General features: G+C 39.2%; 1 protein-coding gene across 3 annotated transcripts in view; it reads right to left on the bottom strand.

Moving 5' to 3' along the window:
* Positions 1-19,416, bottom strand: part of ETS1 (ETS proto-oncogene 1, transcription factor) — a 196,788-nt gene that overhangs the window by 35,483 nt on the left and 141,889 nt on the right. For all 3 annotated transcript variants that reach the window (XM_069080275.1, XM_069080276.1, XM_069080274.1), the window contains 3 exons: positions 6,056-6,175; positions 3,750-3,950; positions 365-442 (listed from right to left, as the gene is read on the bottom strand). In XM_069080275.1, coding sequence (XP_068936376.1) covers positions 365-442; positions 3,750-3,950; positions 6,056-6,175 — 399 coding nt within the window. The remainder of the gene's footprint in view (positions 1-364; positions 443-3,749; positions 3,951-6,055; positions 6,176-19,416) is intronic.

Consider the following 19,416-nt stretch of genomic DNA (forward strand, 5'->3'; position numbering starts at 1 on the left):
CTCTCTCTCTCTCTCTCTCTCTCTCTCTCTCTCTCTCTCTCCCCCTCCCTCCCTCCCTCCCTCTGCGTGTGTGTGTGTGTGTGTGTGTGTGTGTGTGTATGTGTTTCTCCAACAGAATTTAAAACTGCATGGTATACACTCCTGGATCCACTCCTAGAGTAGGATGGGATAGAGTAGGCTTTTTACCTGCCATCCAAAACCAGTCCCACTTTAAGAAGCAGAAACGCTGAATAAGCATAGGAAAAATCTTTCATTTCCTCCAGAATTATCAAGAGGCATAAAGAGCTCTCAAAGGAGGAAATTTTCCCTAGGTTCACAGCCTAGGAAGAAGAATAATCATGGACAAGAGGGACATTGAACTTACTAATGAAGTAATCCGAGGTATAGCGGGTCTCTGGATAGGCAGAGTTGACTCCACTAGCTTGATATGGCTTCATGTCCTCTGCAGCAGATAAGAAGAGAAAAAGGTCAATAGAGAAGCAAGACTTGGGCCAAAAGGATCTTGGATGAAAGCACCATGGTGATCTCAACTGTTCTTGTATGAAATCAGCATTTTCATTCATTGAGGCTACTGTTCTAGACCTTTCCTGCCCCTACTCCCCCAGGCCTTGTCTGGAGTGAGATCACTGGTCACAGAAGGGCATTTAATTTTATTATTTCAGTAGCTTGAAATCAGATGTAGGTTCCTGGAGAGTACCAAATGATTTCAGTGAAATTCAGGCCCTTAACCTAGATGAAGTTGGCAAAGTCTATAATAGTGCAGTCAAAGAGCTAGAAAATACTGAAGGAAGACATTTAGTCCAGGCAGGCTATCCTCTGAACCATCTAAGAAATATGGTAATTTTTTCTCATTTTTACAAATCTTCAAGTCTGCAACTTCCATAGATTCTCTTGATAATCCTAGGTGCCAGTTTTAATCATCTTACAAAAAAGTTGCCTGGGTGTTTTATCTCACCCTAAAACTTCAGATATAGGACCAAGTAGGACACTGGTATGGTAGGTCAAACTAATCCTGAATAAGAAGAGAGAAAACTAAAACACAGAAAAACAGGATATTTATCCCTAATAATGAGAAAAGAAAAAAATGAAGCACTAAGGGTAGAAAAGATCTGCTTAGAGCAGCTATAGTCAACTTATAATCCTATAACTAGATTGAGACTAAACCACATATCAATTCTGTCATGGGAGTATTTGATTTTATTTTTTAATGAGTCTGTACCAGGCAAATGAGGTAGAAATAGAATTGAGAGCATATTGTGGAATTGTTTTTAGGAAGGTGCAGAAGGAAAGGTTGTTAGGAGTTTGGGCTTCAGATATTTGATAGTATGTTGGGCAAAAAAGGTTACAGGTGACAGGCCCAAACCTGCACAGAGACACAGTTCTAAGTTCAAACAAAATTATTAAACTCATGCTTTTGTGGCTTATCAGATCAAAACAGCAGCAGCACCCTTTACCCCTCAGCCTTGCACCCTTCCCTCTCCAAACATTTACATTCTATTCTTACAGGGCCTGGGTGGTTGTTGTTTTTAATTTCTATTTTTAATTAATTTTATTTTTAATTTATTATAATTTCCTTACTGAATGCTTTAGCCTGTGTACAAATAAACAGCCATGGCCCAGTTCAACTTTGTTCTGGTCAGGAGTGGTCTTTTACCAACCCTTTTATTGAAAAGTCAATTCAGGTGATCAGAATTTTGTAAACAAAATACATCAATTCCAGTTCAGTTTCCCTGATGGGAAACAGCCATAGCAACCATAGACTGCTGTTGTCTCCAAGAGGCCTGAAAGGACCGATGGGTTTCCCCAGCTAACTACCTTACCATTAAGGAGAAATTTAAACCCCATTCAAATCCTAGTGGTTCTGGTTTAGCAGCCAGAAAGGAGACAAGAATTACATTAGTAGAGTGATTTAGTTGATAAATTTGGCCAAAGTTGCTGTCATGTTAACAAGCCAATACACAAACTATAGGTATCATTTCTTCCCTGAGGAATATAAGCTTCCTGAGGGTAGAGACTGGTACATTTTTGTCTTTGTGTCCTCAGCACCTAGCATGATGGCTAGCAAATAGTAGTCATCTAATAAATGACTGGTGAATTGGTGGATTGAATTATGTGCCTGCTATGTATTTTCCTTCCATAAACTGGGTATTCACTTCCTCTATGTACATGAGGAGACTGTCAGGGTATCAGGAAAGTCTGTGCAGCAGTATGTTGGTCTAATAGAACAGAAGAAACAAGAAGATTTACCCATTTCTTCTCTACTTACTTTTTAATTAATTTATTTTATTCATTCATTCACTTATTCATTTATTTGTTTATTTATTTATTTTGCAAAGGATGATGAAAAGGGTTAAGGATAACAATTATACACCCAGAGGAATCTAATTTGGGTCTCTCTCCTGCACACTGAAGAATGGAAAATATTCTTGAACAAAGCAAGGTCTTGTGTAAAATAAAAGTGCTAACCCTGAGCTTTTTCCCCCTCCCCCAGAGTCTGCCAAGGGCTAGAACTGGTGACCACAGGGAAAGGGTGGGACTGGGTTAGAGAGGGCAGCCGGCTTCTAGCCTTACAGTCAGCTGGAGGGCACTGCTGACTGCTGGTAACTACAATTTATTTTAAGAAGAAATTCAGAAAAATAAGAGTAAAAACACCCAAGTTTGCCTCCTGCTGCCATTTCTATACTCAGCCAGGACTGTGGTACATGAGTCACTTGGTCCTAAAAGGTTGGAAGGAGTTAGTAGGGGAGACCATGTCATTACAAGGTTGCAACACAGTGTCCCAAGGTGACCCACTGTTCCTTTCCCAGATGTGAAAGGTGCACTGGACTCTTCCACTTAGAATCAGGTGAATGGTTGACAGACTTGACCTGCCAGTGAACCCTAGGGCCAAGCCCTTTCATAGACATGACTAGGTATGATCCCTGCTGAATGTTGTATGCATTGGAAGAGAGGGAGGAAACACTAGGCATGGGGGCTGAATGCGGTCACTGTCATAAATTACATGTGTATGTTCAGTTTATAAACACTAGTTTTTCCGAAAATATTTTTTTAATGCTTGAGGTTGGAGATAAGTGCTATGGATTGTAATAAAAGAATAGGTAATAAAAGAAGTTGAGGAATAAAACCTTGTTACAGCTCAGAAATAAAGTCATAACTTTACACAGATCTTAGGAGCTCTGAAGACAGTGGAAAGCAAGGCTCCACAAATTTACTTTGCATCTAAGGGCAGCCAAAAATTTAGGAGCCAGGAAAATATTATTAAGTAAGGCATATTTCAAATTACTTTTAAGTAGTCAAACATGTTTTGATCCATTTTTCCCCATCCATATGGCCAAAGATGTGAAGAGAACAAGAGGCTCTAGGCCTCTCTATGGGAAAGATGTCTTCCCTTTCCCCACCTGCATGAGAGGCAAACAAAGCAAGTAAGGACAGAAAGAGGACAGATCCTAAGGGCTTTGCCCTTTCTTGAGCAAAATTAGGTGACCGTATACCACCAAAAGACACAAAAAAGAACTCTAAGGCATAAGGTTTACCATCTAAAGTCACACCTTTAAAATCACATTTTACTATCACATAATTCTATGGAAAGTGAGGTGCTATGATGAAATTATTAGGCACCATGGTAACTTGGATTCTATTCAACTTTATTTGAAAGGATGCCCAGTGAGAGCAGCATCATGTTACTGGTTCTCAAATCTCTAAACTCCAAATAAGCCTCAACCAACCCCAGTCATTCCCTGCTTCATTACCTTTCTGTAGGATCTCTAAATGCTCCCATAAGATGTCCCCAACAAAATCAGGGGCCAGTTCCAAGAAGCAGTCTTTGCCCAATGCACAAAGGGCAGCTCCACTCATGCAGAACTTCTGAAAGTTCACACCTTTCAGGCTGAACTCATTCACTGCCCACATTACCCAGTCCCGAACATGGGTTTCTGTCCATTGCCGGGGATCTGAGAGAGAAGAATGAGACAACAAGACAGGGTAATTTTTTAATCCTTTGTTTCTGCCACTTTGTACTTTAATGAATGGAACTCAGCAAATTAATATTTAGAAGGTTTTAGAAGTCAGTAATGGGGGGAGGAGATCATTTTGCAGGTAAAACTTACAAATCAAATATCAATGCCTTCTTATAGTTATTCTTCCCCATTCCTGTTTTATTCCCACTTCTTTTTATTGTTCTCCCATTTTACCACTAGGAGAATGACATAATCCACCTATAATTAACATACCCAGAGTATCTGCTGCCCTTCATCATTCTAGAAACGGACTTCAATGAAAACGAAATAGGAAGAGAAAAGAAAAATCCAAGAGCATTGGTGTTAGTTTTCTTACTGCCTTATTTCTATTATCCTAATCACTTTGATGTCCTAGATGTGTGGATAAGTGCTTTTTTTTAATGACATTGATACTATTTCAAAGCACATCTTTCTTTGCTCTATCTTTCACCACTTTATTTTTTTGGTAAAACTAAAATTCTTACTTTAAAATGTAGCACTTATTATTTTAATAGCATTCATGGCAATCAGAAATAAGCAGGTGAATAATAGTCATAAAATATCTCTATTAAGTTATTATATTGCTCAAAGTATACACAAAACCTCTTCCTCTAGTCTCAACTCAGATCATATAATATCAACATATCGCCCTTAGTTATGACTCCAGATTTGCCATAATCACATCAGTCCTTGATGAATACTGGCCATGCCAAGGAGATGAAGTGTAGAAGAAGGCGTTTTATGCCCAACACCAAAAGGTTACTTTGGTCCTTCTCTGTAACTGTGGTTTACAAATAGAAATTCAAAGTGATTGGTACCCACTTTATCTTCCATTAGATTGATGCCTATGGTGAAGTGTTATATGAGGGTAAATACATATGGGAGGGGAAGGTATGAGTTTTTATCAAGTGCTTACTATATGCCAGGCACTATGCTAAGTTCTTTACAAATATTACCTCATTTGATATGAATAGGCTTACTTACTCCAAGAGTACTAAGTTTTGGATTTCCCTGGAGTGGGAATCAATGCCTTAGTCAGAAGGGGATGAAGCCTGTTCAGGGGCCATACAGTGGCAGCAAGGTGGTATAGCAGATAGAATGTTGGGCCTGGAGTTAACAAGATCTGATTTCAAATATAGCTTCAGACACTAGCTATGTGGCTCTGGAAAAGTCAATTCATCTCTGCCTCAGTTTCCTCAACTGTAAAGTAGTTATTATTTAAAAAGAAATTATATAAATAAATCCTACCTCCCAGGATTGTTGTGAGGATCAAATGAGATAATATTTGTGAATTGCTCAGCAAGTGCCTGGAGCACAGTGTAGGTGCTTAATAAATGCTGGTTCCCCTCCCTTCCCCCTTACTTCTGAAGAAACTATTTTTCTAGATTCAAGTTTTCCATATCTTCTTCCTTCACAAAGGTTTAATGAAGCCTCCTCTAGCTACTTCTCTTTTGTATCTTTATATAATCTATTCTCATATATTTTCAAATAGGATCCAAAAGTCTGAGATGATCAAATTCACATCTATTTCTTCTAATAGAACAGAGATTGCAAAAATATAAAACAGCAGAGACCAACGTAATTTTGACTTTTGTGACACATTCCAGTCAAGGGGCATTTGAAGTTGTCCCAGAGGTGATAAAGGATGAACATGGAGAGGTGATGTGGAAGAGGGAATAGAAAGACAGTTGGATTCCAAATCAGGAAGCCCTGGATTCATGCCCTACCTACTGACATATTGGATGTTTGAACCTGTACAAGTCCCTTAGCCCCTCAGTGCCCCCAGGCCACTTTCTAAGAATATAACTTGAAGAGGAGGTGATGATCTACATTGATATAAGGAGCTCCTCTCCAGGAAAGAGAAAAATAAATGGCCACACGAGATAGCACTGGAGACTTTAAGGGATGATGAGATATTACATTCTTGGTCTCCCAGAAGCTAATGGTTAAAAGGGGGCAGGGTAGTAGGATTGTTGGGAAAAGACTGATGGCATGAAGGCCGGATCTCCCTACAGGCTTAGTTAGGCCCAACCTTCTTTCTCCCAAGAATGAAAGCATACCTTTGGGAATTCCCAGCCGTTGCTGCTCTTTGGTGAAACCACTGAAAGTGGCTTTCAGGGCCTGCGACATCATTTCTTTACTGCTTGGAGTTAAGAGGGGAACATCTGCACATTCCATATCTGTAAGAAGCAGAAGGAACACAAGCAAATTCAATAACCAGAATTAAATAAATTAATGAATAAATAAATCACCAGCCCTGAAGGCTCTCGGTTGCAGAGAGAGCTCAAGAAAGGGGCAGAAAGTCAAGGAAACACTTGGTTTAACTTTAGAGGAAATATGTGAGACATCAAAAAGCAGCACAACCTAATGAATGGAGAACTAGCCTTATAGTAGGAAAGATCCTGGGTTCAGGCTTCATCTCTGACACATATAAATTCTGTATCCCAGACTCCTAGGACCCCAAGAATTTCCCCAAGACTCTAAGTTGTAGAATAATTATAGAAAGGCATTGAAGAGTATTCTTTACCCTAAATTTCCTGGACGGTAAGTCTTAGGCCCAGAGCAAAAAAAAAAAAAAAACAAACAAGCAAACAAATAACACAAAACAAAACAACAACAATAAAAACAATAACCAAGGAATCATTTCTAATAACAGATATATCCTAGGTCTTATACAGACTACAGAAGACCTAACCACTGCCAGTGTAATCTCATTCCAGTTTAATTAATCAATCATGCATTAAGCACCTATGTGCAAAGCTTTATACTAGATGCTGGCAAATATAAATACAAAAATATTAGTGCCTTCACTCGAGGAATTTTCATTTTACTAAGAGTACAAATCAGTAAACATTTATTAATTGAATACTATATATCAGGGTATATAACATTCACGTATATAACATATATAACATTCATGTAATAAATAAATACAACGTAACTTGGGTGGGGGGTGATTTGAGGAAGACAATTCTATTCATCATAGGGGAATGGGGATTAAAAATTAATAACTGGAAAGTTTTCATACAGAAAACAATACCTAAAGGAGAGTCATGACAGAAGATATGTATTTTGAGAGGTGGGGATGAGAGAGAATGCATTTCAGGCATGAGGAATGTCTTGTATAATTGCAGAAAGGTCAGGAATGGGATGGGGACTTTGGGAACCTAGCTAGAAGAGCAGTGTGTCTAGAATATAGAGTACCTGTAAGGGAGAACAGTGAAATGAAGCTAAAAGGCAGACAGATTGGAGCCCATTGGAAAGGGGTTTAACTGTGAGGTTATTCATCATTTCCTGTGTTTATGCCCAGTCCTTCCTATGCCCCTATATCATTAAGTGAAACAGTTTGATATAGCAGTAAAATAGATTGGTTTCAAAGCAGAAGACCTAGGTTTGAATCTTGCTACTAATGAGTTGGTTCTTGGAGGCAAATTCTCTTCTGTTTTCTGGGACTCAGTTTTCCCATCTGTATAATGATGAAATAGGAATATATTATCTCTAAGATCTCTTCCAGACTCAATTCTAAGATCTCTTGACTAAAAGAATAGAGATTTATGGCTGAAATCAAATACCTTTGAGTTCACCCAAAAATGCAATTTCTGACAAGCTAATAAGTAAAGAGAGAAATATTGGGAAATTTCTGCTAGTGTTACTGGCTAATTTCTCTTAGGCCTTGGCACCAATCCACTTTAATGTCAGAGGTCATTTGCCCTACCCTAACCTGGAATCTAGTCAGTAATGTGAAACTGGTAGAGCTAAAAGGATGCAATAGGTTAAAGTGAAACACTCCCAGTTTTGGAAAACTCCAAGCTTTGGGTTTTGGAGAGTTAAATAAGGTTTTAATTCTTTAGGTAGTATTAGATGGGTGGGGAGGGGATGGCAACTAGAACAAATTGTCGGGAAACTACAAACGGAAGGGCGACTACAATGCAAGAGAGCAGTTGAGATGATTATTATGTCTTTTATTTGCCATCAGAAAAGCTGCAAGAAAAATGTTAAGGGTCTATGTTCTATTCCCAAAGGGAAAGAGGAATTGATATAGTTGTCCCAAGCCCTGTCCCAGCATTGGGGGCCCTAAAGTCCCAGGGAGTGGTTTTGGTTTGGGTCACTCTGGGACATGCCTCAAAATCTAATGGAAAAATCAACAATCCTCCAGGAAGGCTGACAAAAGATGGAAAATCCCAGATTGTAAGTGGGGTGGGGGTGGGGGGAAGGGGGGTGAGGGAGGGAAGATGGTGATTACATAAACATCAGTCCTTCAAACAATGAGCAATCAGTAAGTGAGTCACTAAGAAACACATAAATACACACACACACACACACACACACACGGATATTTTAAAAAGATCTATCAGCAATGGGGCTCATCCAAAAACTTCTTGACCTCTGAAACTAAGACCTTGTCATTGAAGACCGGTACCCTATTAACAACTAAAAAACTTTGCTTGAGGGTGAAGGCAATTTCTATTTTTAGGGAAAAATTCAATAATAAAAATATACAATAGAATTTCAATAAATATACTTGTTTAATGGAATTGCTTCAGTATGGAACTTCACTCCTAATCTCTTCCCAGATTGGTGAGTTTAGGCCATATAAGTTCTATTTTGTTTTGTTTTGTTTCCTCCATCTCCTTTCTTCAGATTTATGACTCGATGAAAAGGACTTTACTGAAGGCGGAAGTTGGACTGGACAGCACATGTGGAAAATATAGGCCAGGCCAAATGTTGGAGTAGTGGGTCTGCAGCTGATTGCCAAGTAGAGCTGAAGGGTGAAGTCAGCCAAGAGGCCTCAGGCATCTACCAAACAGAAGAGTTTGGGAAACCTGACCCCTGGAAGGGGAGAAGGACACAGGGTAATTGAGGAGGAAGGAGAAACACAGAGGTTCAACAGACATTGAAAAAGGGCTCCCTAGCTTTAGCATCTTATAAACTGAATCCAAAGCGAAGGTCTGGACAGTGCAGCTGAGCTTACAGTTTTTCACATGGGTTGTTGCTTCCTGCCTAGAGAGCTTGCATTTCCAGGTTCTCAATCATTCCCTTCCTGGGAAGCAGCTGGGATTATTTTTGCCCATCTACTTCAAAGCCATCACCAACATGCCCAACTACCACCTTGTTAGTGCCAGCTGCACAACGGCTCCAGAGGCTGAGCCCAGATCTGCCTCTCTGATTGAGTGGAAAATACCACATCTCTTGGAAAATATCTGATGACCCAGCTGATGAAAGAGCTATCCAAGCCCACTGGGGACACCTGCACTTGGACTCCCTAGGAATCATATCATCGCCCTTGATCCCAAAGGATTCAGACAGTTGGGGTCAGAGCCTTAGCAGCATTTCTAAAGGGTGGAAAGTATTAGCTGTGCCATAAGTGCAGCTAATATACACACATAACATGAGCATAAACACACACACAGCAGAGGTTTTGCTTTTGTGCCTCACATTGCAAATTAATAAGTATGTTTATCAGCAAGTGTATTTTTATTAAGTGTGTTTATAAGTAAGCAGATTCTTCTTTTCTGAAATCACAAGGGGAGACTCCTACTCTGTTACCTGTTTGGTGTTAATCATTATACTGATTAATAATAATAATGTGTATTATATACAGGCGGAGGGGTAGATCTGGAGGGAGCCACAGTCTGCTAAAGCTTTATCACCTCTCTCAAAGGATCATTTATCATACACTCTGGAGAATCATTTCGGTTCATTCTAGATTCTTCTTTAGAATGAGGTCATTAAATCTTTCTACCTCTGTTTGATCATAGGATACAGAATTATATCAGTTACCAAAACAAATTAATCAATTTGCAAATGTATCAGAAATAGCCATATCATTTTGATGATACCTAATTTATTAAAGTATTAGTTATATTCAAGGAATCATGCTATGTTCTGGAGTGGGAGAAGGCATATGCAAAAATGGTCAAGAAGATAGAGTCCCTGGGACACAAATTATTATAATACAAATTAAAATATGGTAACATGCTTAAGCATCACAAAGAGCTATGAGGAAGAGATGGTTTCCAGATAGAAGCATTAGGCAGGATAGGGCACCTTGAGCTGGGTGGGTCAGGCTAAAACATTTTGACTTCCCTTGTTGGATAATGGGGAGCCATTAAAAATTTGCAAATAGGCAAGTGACAAATTCAGAGTTGTGCCATTACAGAGATCATTCAACATTTTTAATTTGTCTCAAAGGACCAAGATGAACTTCTGATGGCCATGACCCTCTATAGCCTCTACAGAAAGAAAAAAATAAAAGATACTAGTAAAGTGAATTCTACTGGCAAATAAAAACAAAGAGACAGGGGCTGGACCAGTTATTTCACTGGGCCACTGAGCTCCCAGGTAAAGAAACTCCCTCTATCAAGGCAGGTCAGCACCTTCTCTGAAAGTCTGCAACTTACAGTCTTAGAGAGTTGCCTAAGGTAAGAAGACGCTGAATGTCTGATCCACCAGCGTGTGTCAGAGAGGCACTTTGAACCCATCGAGTCTTTCTAGTTTCAAGGCTGGCTCTTTTAGCACTTAGACTTGGCTTCTTCTTTTAAGCCTTGGACTAACTTTCTGGTCCTCAAATCTGTGTTAAACATTAGTGACTTTTATTCAAAGATCAAGTGAGTTAATGTAGACAGTGTTTTTATATAAATGTGCTGCTGCTACTACTATTATTCTTGCTACTGTTAATATTATTAATATTATTATTGTTATTACTCTTACTACCAATATAGACAAATTGGTGAGCAACTGGCCCTAGGGTATTTAGCCTATGAAAACTGTGTCTAAGCAGAGATGATTTATAAAGCATCTATCCATATGGTTGGGGCAGGATATATGAGTGGCATTTTGAAAGCAGCAAAACATCTTTTTTTTTTATTTTGATTATATCTCAAAAAAGTTTTTATTTTTTCCTTCTCCCTACTCCATGCCTATTTCAAGGGTAGTGTAAAACAAGGGTTTCAATTCATTCACATGTAACTCAGAGGGTACTGTTTGGTTTCAAAGAATACTTTAAGGGTTTTTGTTTTATTTTGTTGTGCCATTTAAAAGAAATGTTCTTCAAATCAGGAAGCTGCATGTCACCAATGCTACATAGAATCTCACTCTGTGATGACTTTGGATATGGTGAAGAACTGCTTCCTAAACCTGGCAAGATTCCTTCTCTCATCACTCCCCAAGGAACCACCTGCAGCAGGTCAATCACAGGAATTGTATGGCCATCTATGTCATACCCATGGGTAGGGATTCCAGGACACTGGCTCTATCCCTACCCTATTCTATAGCCTCCCCCTTTTTATGTATTGGAGTGTAAGAAGAAGGTAAAAGCTTTGTCCCAGAACTTATGCAACGACATAGAACACAAAGCTGGTATGGTACCCTTCCAGTAGGAAAAGAAGATAGTCTCGTTATGCAGGAAAGAGGCACCAAGATGCTGAGCCCAGAGAAGAGGCAGGGTTATCTTGTTTCTCAGTGTCTTTGAAATGGGGTCATCTGAAGAATCCAACTCCTTCCTAGAGCTAACCTAGAATCACATAGGACTGGCCCTTGAAGCATATGAATAAAAAAGGAAATAGGAGGTAAGTTATGCCTTTTTTCTCTATTTTACTGTGTTCACCTTTCTCGGTCACCTGAATTAGGAACAGTACAACTTGTGGCTAATAAAACCAATGTCTTGTTTTGTTCTGTTTTTTGTTGTTCTTTTAATTGTCATCGTTAATAAAAAAAAAAAAGGAAACCATGAAGAAGCTTTCTGGCTCCTATAAATATTTCATAATGAATGAATTAATGAATGAGCAGTTGCTCTGTTGGAAAGGACAAGGCTCTGGAGGGAGGGCATTCAGTATTTCAAGTAGAGGAGGTCCTTAGCTGCTGGGAGGATCTGATAATTTACCAAACTGACTATAGGGAACCCTAGTTGCTGCAAAAATGGTCTGAGGAGCTCAGTTTCTCCAACCTAAGACTATCTCTCTCTCTCACTGTCTCTGTCTCTCTTTCATTAAAGAAGAATTTTGGTACAAACACATACTGGATGCAAGTAAATCCAGAAAGAATAAGACAACATCTACTCATTGCCTTAAGAAAGCAGAAAAATGTTGGGGTGGGAGGGTTCCCATGCCTTTCATTTTAGATTGTCTGTTCCTATGTTCATCCACCCAAGTCTTGTGACTGCGACAGGAAGGATTCTAGTATAACTCAAGAAGTGATTTGGGGGAAATTGTTTTTAAATTGAATTGCTAAAAATAAGACTACTTAATAATTCCCTTGGCCAAAGGTGAACATATTCATCCAGTTTCCCATACTCCACAAACACAACGAACTGATAATTTTTTTTTTTAAAGCAATTTGGGTTAAGTAACTTGCTCAAGGTTACACGGCCAGTTATTTCTGGGTGTGGTGCTGATTATCTGAGCCCAGATTTGATCCCCAGGTCATCCCTACACTGGGGCCGGTGCTCTCACTTGCTGAGCCACCTGGCCGCCTCAGAACTGATAATTTTAACCGAGGGTTAATTCCAGGAGCTCAAAGCAGTTTAAAAAAGGGATGGAAATCATCAAAATCAACAGAGTATAAGAAACATTTGCTGCTTTAGTCCAACACTAGTAGGCTATACATGCCCAAGGTGAAGGAAAATTCTATATAATTGTCATCTTTGAGGTTTGCCCATCAGAGGTGCTAGTAATTACACTTAAGGTAGATTCAGTGGGAAAAGAAAACTTAAACTTGAGTCAAAATCCAGCCACTTTTAAACTTTGTGAGTCAAGTTAGAATCTTGGTTCTGCTATCTACAGTATGGAAAACCTTTGGCAAATTTCTTTATTTCTATGGACCTCAGTTTTGTCATCTATAAAATGGGTATATGTACCTCCTAGGAGTATTTTGTAATTCTATAGTGGTCTCCCTGTGCAAGTTTTTATTTCTACTGTAAATGGGCATTCTGGAGTTACCAGCTTTTCTTATCTCTTGTTCATCAGACGAATAGAGAAAAACTGAACATGAAATGTTCTGTACTAAGTCTTCAGTATAGAATACTTCCTCCACCTCCACCTACGTAATTGGGCCACAGACCTATTTTGGTTAAGGACAGCAGCACCTTTGCTGGAAAATCACCACCATAGTGATAGAAAAAAGCATGAGAGTTTATACAACTTCTGTATAGGCTTGATCCAAGACAGGGAAAATAGTGTTTCATTCTACCCCTTCCACCTAAATAAAGAAAGTTCCATGCTATAATCTTATTCTCATTCTGTGTGTCTGAAGCAAGAGGGACAAGGATAATGGAGGAGAGAGCACTTTGGAAACAATTAGAACGCTTGGCTGTAACATCTCAGATTCTCAGAGTTAGGAGGAAACTAGGAGACCAACCTGTACCTGAACAGAAATCCCATCTACAATTGACATGACGCTTGGTCATCCAGTCTTTGTCTAAAGATTTCCAAATAGAGCCAAATCACTACTTCCCAGGATGACCCATTCTCCTTGGGATAGCTCTAATTATTAGGAAATTCTTTCTGTTGAGCCAAAGTCTCCCTCTCTGTTTCTTTCTTTCTTTTTTTTTCTTTTTGGAGGACAGTTGGGGTTAAGTGACTTACCCAAAAGTTAAGTGTCTGAGGCCGCATTTGAACTCAGGTCCTCCTGATTCCAGGGCTGGTGCTCTATTCACTGCACCACCTAGCTGCCCCATACCTCTCTGTTTAAACAGTCATGTACATGCTCAAGTCAAAAGACAAAATATCCAGCACCAATGTGCCTGTCATATTTCCTTTGTACAGTTTGCATTTTTGTCTCTCCTTTTAAAAAACGTACTAATGATTTTTGACATCTTTCTCAAGCTTCCCTAATGTTCCCAGTCAGCAAAATGTTATTCAAAAGGAGACAAGAAAAGGATGGACAGATGACCCCCATTTCACCCTCTGATGACCTGACATGACCAAAAATGCAAACTTGGGTCCCTTGTTACAACCTCTTGGACTCTACTGCCAATCCACATAGCCACTGACGGAAATTCATGCTGTTTGGACACAACATGCCAACTTGGAGGGAGATGCCACTTCTTAAAAGGAAGCTTGTTCTGTGACAAAAAGTTTGGTCCTGAGAGAAATCAATACGTGTCCCAGACTATACAGAGAAATCATCTGGTCCTTGCAGAGTAGCCTGAGAAAGAAGCCTCCAAATAGAAGTGGATTTAACATCTGTAGGAAGTGACCTCAGTCCATCTCCCTCCCCTTCCCCAAAAGGAGTCTTAACACATTATTCCCACTGAAGTGCTGAGGAGTTGGTGACTCACTAGACTCACACATGGTTCCAATGAGCCCTTGACCATTACATGGTGGGGAGCAGGAAAAACAAATGAAAGCAGTTGTAATTCGGCAGCAAGAACTCAGACCTGCCAGACAAAGGAGTTCCAATGCGTTTTCCCAAATTCAGTCAGGCACCTGACATGCGAAAGCTATTTTTAATCGCTGATTTATTTCTTTCCTATTCCCTCCTCCTCCACCTCAGCAAACTTTACTGAGTCAGGACAAAACCCAAATCAGTTCCAGGTGTTTAGGGAAACCCAGAAGAGGCTCTTCCGTTTCATGATCCAAGCCAGAAAGCAGAACCTTCCCCAGGACCCTGGAGCCAAGTTTTCTTGTTTCTCTGTAGAGCAGGTTAAATCTCCCATTTCCTTTGGGCAAATGGCCTCACAGGGGGAACAGACCATTGAACGTCTGTGCCCATCTGGAATGGCTTCTGGATACTGGGCTTTCTCAAGCAGGAAAGACAAGTCTTCAATCCACATAACATGGATAACATATATGCATGTATGTTGGTGCATGCATGTCTATGCTAAGTACTATATACTCCCTCAAAAGCATCCTGTTCCTGTTCGCTAGAAGTTTTAGTTCTGATGCTATCTGTCGATAGCCATTGATGGGTTCACCATTCCCCAAAGGAGGAGCACTGAGATGGAGATACTGTCTTACAATCATCTCAGTAAGGTTGTTAGTATAGTAAAGTGATAAAGAGTCTGGATATTTCCCAGCAAGTAAGCAAAGAGAAAAAAGTGAACACATAATGTTAGTCACGGGAATAGAAGCCAAAAGAAATGATCAGACAATATCTGTCCTATTGTGTTTCATCTAAGCACCCCCTTTTTAGGAGAGACATAAATAAATTGGAACCTACCTCGAGAAGGGAGAATATTATATAGTAAAGAAACTTTAAACTATATCATATGAGAATCAGTAGGAATAACTGAAGGGATTTAACCTAAAAAAAAGAAAAAAACAGGGGACACACAAAAAAATCATGGATATTTTGAACTAGAAGAGACCTTGGAGATCATCTAATCCTTCACTAAAAAAATATTGATTTTTTTCCTTTTCTAAAAATTACTATCCCTTCTCAATGATTCTTCCCCACCCTCAATTTTCATCCTTAACAGAACTCTCCTTTGTAACAACAAGTACAGTTAAGCAAAAGAAATCAACACATTTAGAATACCACTGGAGTGGTTAACGTATTTAAGAATGCTGAGTCTGGAATAAGTAAATCTGGATTCAAATTCTGCCTCAAACTGTGACTAGCTCTGTGACCCATGGAAAGTCTCTTACCCTCTGTTTGCCTCTGTTTACTTATCTATAAAAGCAAGGGGGTTGGATTCAAACTTTGAGATGCCTTAAATCTATGATTATACAGCATCTCTGCTGGGAGGCAGGGGCCATGCTTCACTATCCATCCTCTGAAGTCATGAAATGACCATTAATCAGAATTCTGAAGGGTTTCACTATTCTTTTACAGTACTGAGTAGTTATATAAATTGCTTTCCTGATTTTGCTTACTTCGTTCCACATCAGTTCATAAGTGTGAACGAATTACAAATGAAAGTCATCAATTAAAACATCGTAGGAACAATACAGGATAATATTGAGAACAAATAACACGATAGGCATCATATAAGTCCTCCCAAGTTTCTCTAAATTTTCCATATTCACCATTTCTTATACTACAATAATACTCCCTTATATTCATTTACTACAATTTATTCAGTTATTCTTCAATTAATGGATACCCATTACCTTCTGCTTATTTGCGACTATAGAAATTACAGTAATTTATACATGTGGATGTGTATACATATATATGTATACATATGCATACTTATATACATACATATATATATATATATATATATATATATAAAACCTCTGTTTTTCTTTTACCTCCTTGAGTTGTATGCCTTGCAATAGTATCGTTAGGTAAAAGAATATATAAAATTTAGTGACTTTTTTAATGTAAATCATCAAACCATAATTTCAACAATAGCTTATTAGTGTAGCTATTTTCCCATAGTCCCTTTTCATCTTTGCCCATGTGATGTCAGCTCTTTCCTTTTATAGATGTGGAAACTAAGACCAAATGATAGTTGATTAACCCAAAGTTATGTAGGCGATATGTAGTAAAGCCAGGAATTTGAATGCAGGTTCTCTGCCTATAAATACAGAATTCCTTCCATTACGTACTACATGATTACTAATTTCAAGGGCTGGCATAGTAAAAGATTAGATTTGCTCTATGTAGCCTTAAAGGGGAAAACCAGAATTATTGGATAGAAGTTACAGGGAGATAGATTTCAGAACAATATAATAAATAACTTTCTAATACTTAGAGGGGTTCAAAATAGAATGTAGGAGGAGGTAGAAAGTGGGTAGTTCCCTGCTACTGGTGGTATCCAAGCAGAAGCCAGTGATCACTTGCCACGGATGTTAAAAAAGGGATTCATTCAGGAGAAGAGACTAGCTAGATGGCCTCCCAGGTCCCTTGCAATGCTGAGGTGCTGGATATCTTCTTTTTTGTAACTCTAAGGTCTTTTTGATAACATCAGCAGTTCTCTCATGGTCACCATCACCAACTAATACAGGTCTGACACAACTCTGCATCCTAGACCCTGCATTAAACTCCCTTCCTTTCCCCGTGACCCCTCAGTCTTTTAAACTTTTAAAAATGTCAAAGAAAATGTGACATAAAATGAAGATGTGACTTTCTAGTTCCTAAAACTATTTGCCATATTTAACCATTTGATGAAAACCAAATTATACTATTTCCTAAGCATTTATGCCTTTAAGTTGGTAAATCTCTTATATGCCATTTAAAGTAATATTTGCTCTAGTGATTAAAATTCTCACTTATTGGGGTCATTTAAATATTATCAACTGAGAATCATTGAAGTCTCAGTTTTTGTTTTTGCTTTTAAGAGAAAGTTTTGTACTGGGGAAAAAATATAATGATATCTTTCACATGAGCTTTACATGTGTTGGAGCGACTTTGTATATAGAATCTACCCTTATTCTTGAGGGGTCCCAAATTTTATAGTACAGCTATTATTCTTCCTTACAAAGTGCACAAAAATAAGGGTTACTCTATCTAGATTGAAAACACAAATGCACCCCTTCCAATTCCAAGGGCCTTATGGATATTACATCCAAATGGCTCTTTTCATCATTCAAACTTCTGAGTCAGATGCATCTTCTGCCCCCAACTTCATCTAAAGTGCTGCAATGCTCTTAGAACCAGTAATGTCATAAAATAATTCCATTCAAGAAGGGATTATTTAAAAAATTCAAAATTTTCTATCCTGCCACTATCCCTCAAGTCACTTTGGGGTGGGTGGGGATTTTGAGGCTAATGCCAGGTTACCTCTTCCCATTGAGGTGCTCATTAATTTGGGCAGATATATTTTTAAAGAAATCTCTGTCAGGGCGGCTAGGTAGTGCAGTAAATAGAGCACTGGCCCTGGAGTCAGGAGGACCTGAGTTCAAAACCAGCCTCAGATACATAATACTTACTAGCCATGTGACCTTGGGCAAGTCTCTTAACCCCAATTGCCCTGCCCTTCCCCCTCCAAAAAGCAAAAAACCCCTAACAAAAAAAAAAAAACAACAAAAAAAGAAATCTCTGTGTCTCTGTCTCTGCCTGTCTGTCTATCTCTCTCTCACTCTCTCTACTCCTTCCCTCCTCATCTCTGGATAAATTGAAAAGGCCAGGAAGATAAATGGATGGAAAACATTAATAGATTTCTCCTCAGTTTTGTCATTTATTTGTTAGGGAAAAAAAAGTTTTAATTGGAGGAAGGGATGGTTTTTAATCCCTAGCACGTTTCATAGAAACAGCTGCTACAGTCCAGAGACTTGAAACACTCAAAGGCTGCTCCCTTTCCTCCACTGAATCAACCTCTCTGACCAGAAACATTTGCTGGTCTTGTGCTAAGGCTGAGTTTCAGGCCCAGTTGGCATTTTGTTTATAAGGAAAGGTGGGGAGTGGGAGGGGTCTTGTGAATCAAAAGTTCAGTTCAGTTGGGCAAGGTGGCAATGAAGAGGCTTCTCACTGGGCAAGGCAGGCAACATGGGCAAAACGAATTGAAGTAGAGACCTTTTATTTAGGCTGGACCAGTTGAAGTTTTTCTGCACTTTTGAACTGTTTTTTCAAGGCCTGCCTCTCCCTCCTACGCAGGAAGCAAACACAGAGACAGGCATCTTGCAAGCTAAAGCTCCTGTCTTCCAGAACTAGCCCCTGGGAAAAAGCAGGAGGAGGTGGGATTTGGGAATGAGGAGAGAACAAGGAAGAAGAGAAAAAGAACAGAAATCTGGAGTCAGGGAACAAGAATAGAAAGTCAGAAGGTAGGAGAAGAGAAGGGAAAAAGAGACATAACTGAAGAATACCAAGGGAAAGAAAGGAGGGTAATGGAGGATTCCAAAGAAAGAGAGTGAAGAAAGACACAAATGAAGAGAGAAAGCAAGATGGATAAGGGAATCAAGAGAGGAAAAGGTATCAAAGAATCTTCAGTACTAGAAGGGCCTAGAGCATCTAGTCACAGAAATCTTAAGAGATGAAAGGATACTCAAGGACTATATGGTTCAATCCATACCTGGAAAGGAGATGTTTACAGATTATCCCCAACAAATGGTCCAGTTGTATTTATCTGAAGACCTTACTGGGAGAGATCCTACTATCACAGCTTCTGGGATCAGGTGATTCCTACTTTGGGGTAACTCTAGTTGTTCAGAAATTTGTGGCAGCCCCTTCCCCCCTTACTTCAAAAACCCAAATTTGTATTCCTGCACCTCCCACCAATTACACCTAGTTCTAGACTTTGGAGTGAAGAACAAGTATAATCCTTCTTTCATATAAGACACCTTTAAATAATCAAAAATAGTTATGTCTTTTTACCAAGCCTTTTCTTCTTCACACTACCCCAAGTGCTTTCAACTTGTTCTCCAAAGGGAAAGTTACCATCTTGGTCTCTTTCCTCAGATCCAACCCCCTCATTTTCTAGATGAAGGAACTGAAGCCTAGAGAGATAAGGGGAATAGGATCACACCACCAATTATTTGCAGAACTGGGACTAGGTCTCAGGGTCTCCTACTTACCAGGCCAGTGCTATGCTCCCTCA

The sequence above is a fragment of the Petaurus breviceps genome, unplaced genomic scaffold (genome assembly GCF_028583685.1).
Source record: "Petaurus breviceps papuanus isolate PSGF00001 unplaced genomic scaffold, PetGlider_PUasm1.0 91133, whole genome shotgun sequence".
Classification (NCBI taxonomy): domain Eukaryota; kingdom Metazoa; phylum Chordata; class Mammalia; order Diprotodontia; family Petauridae; genus Petaurus; species Petaurus breviceps.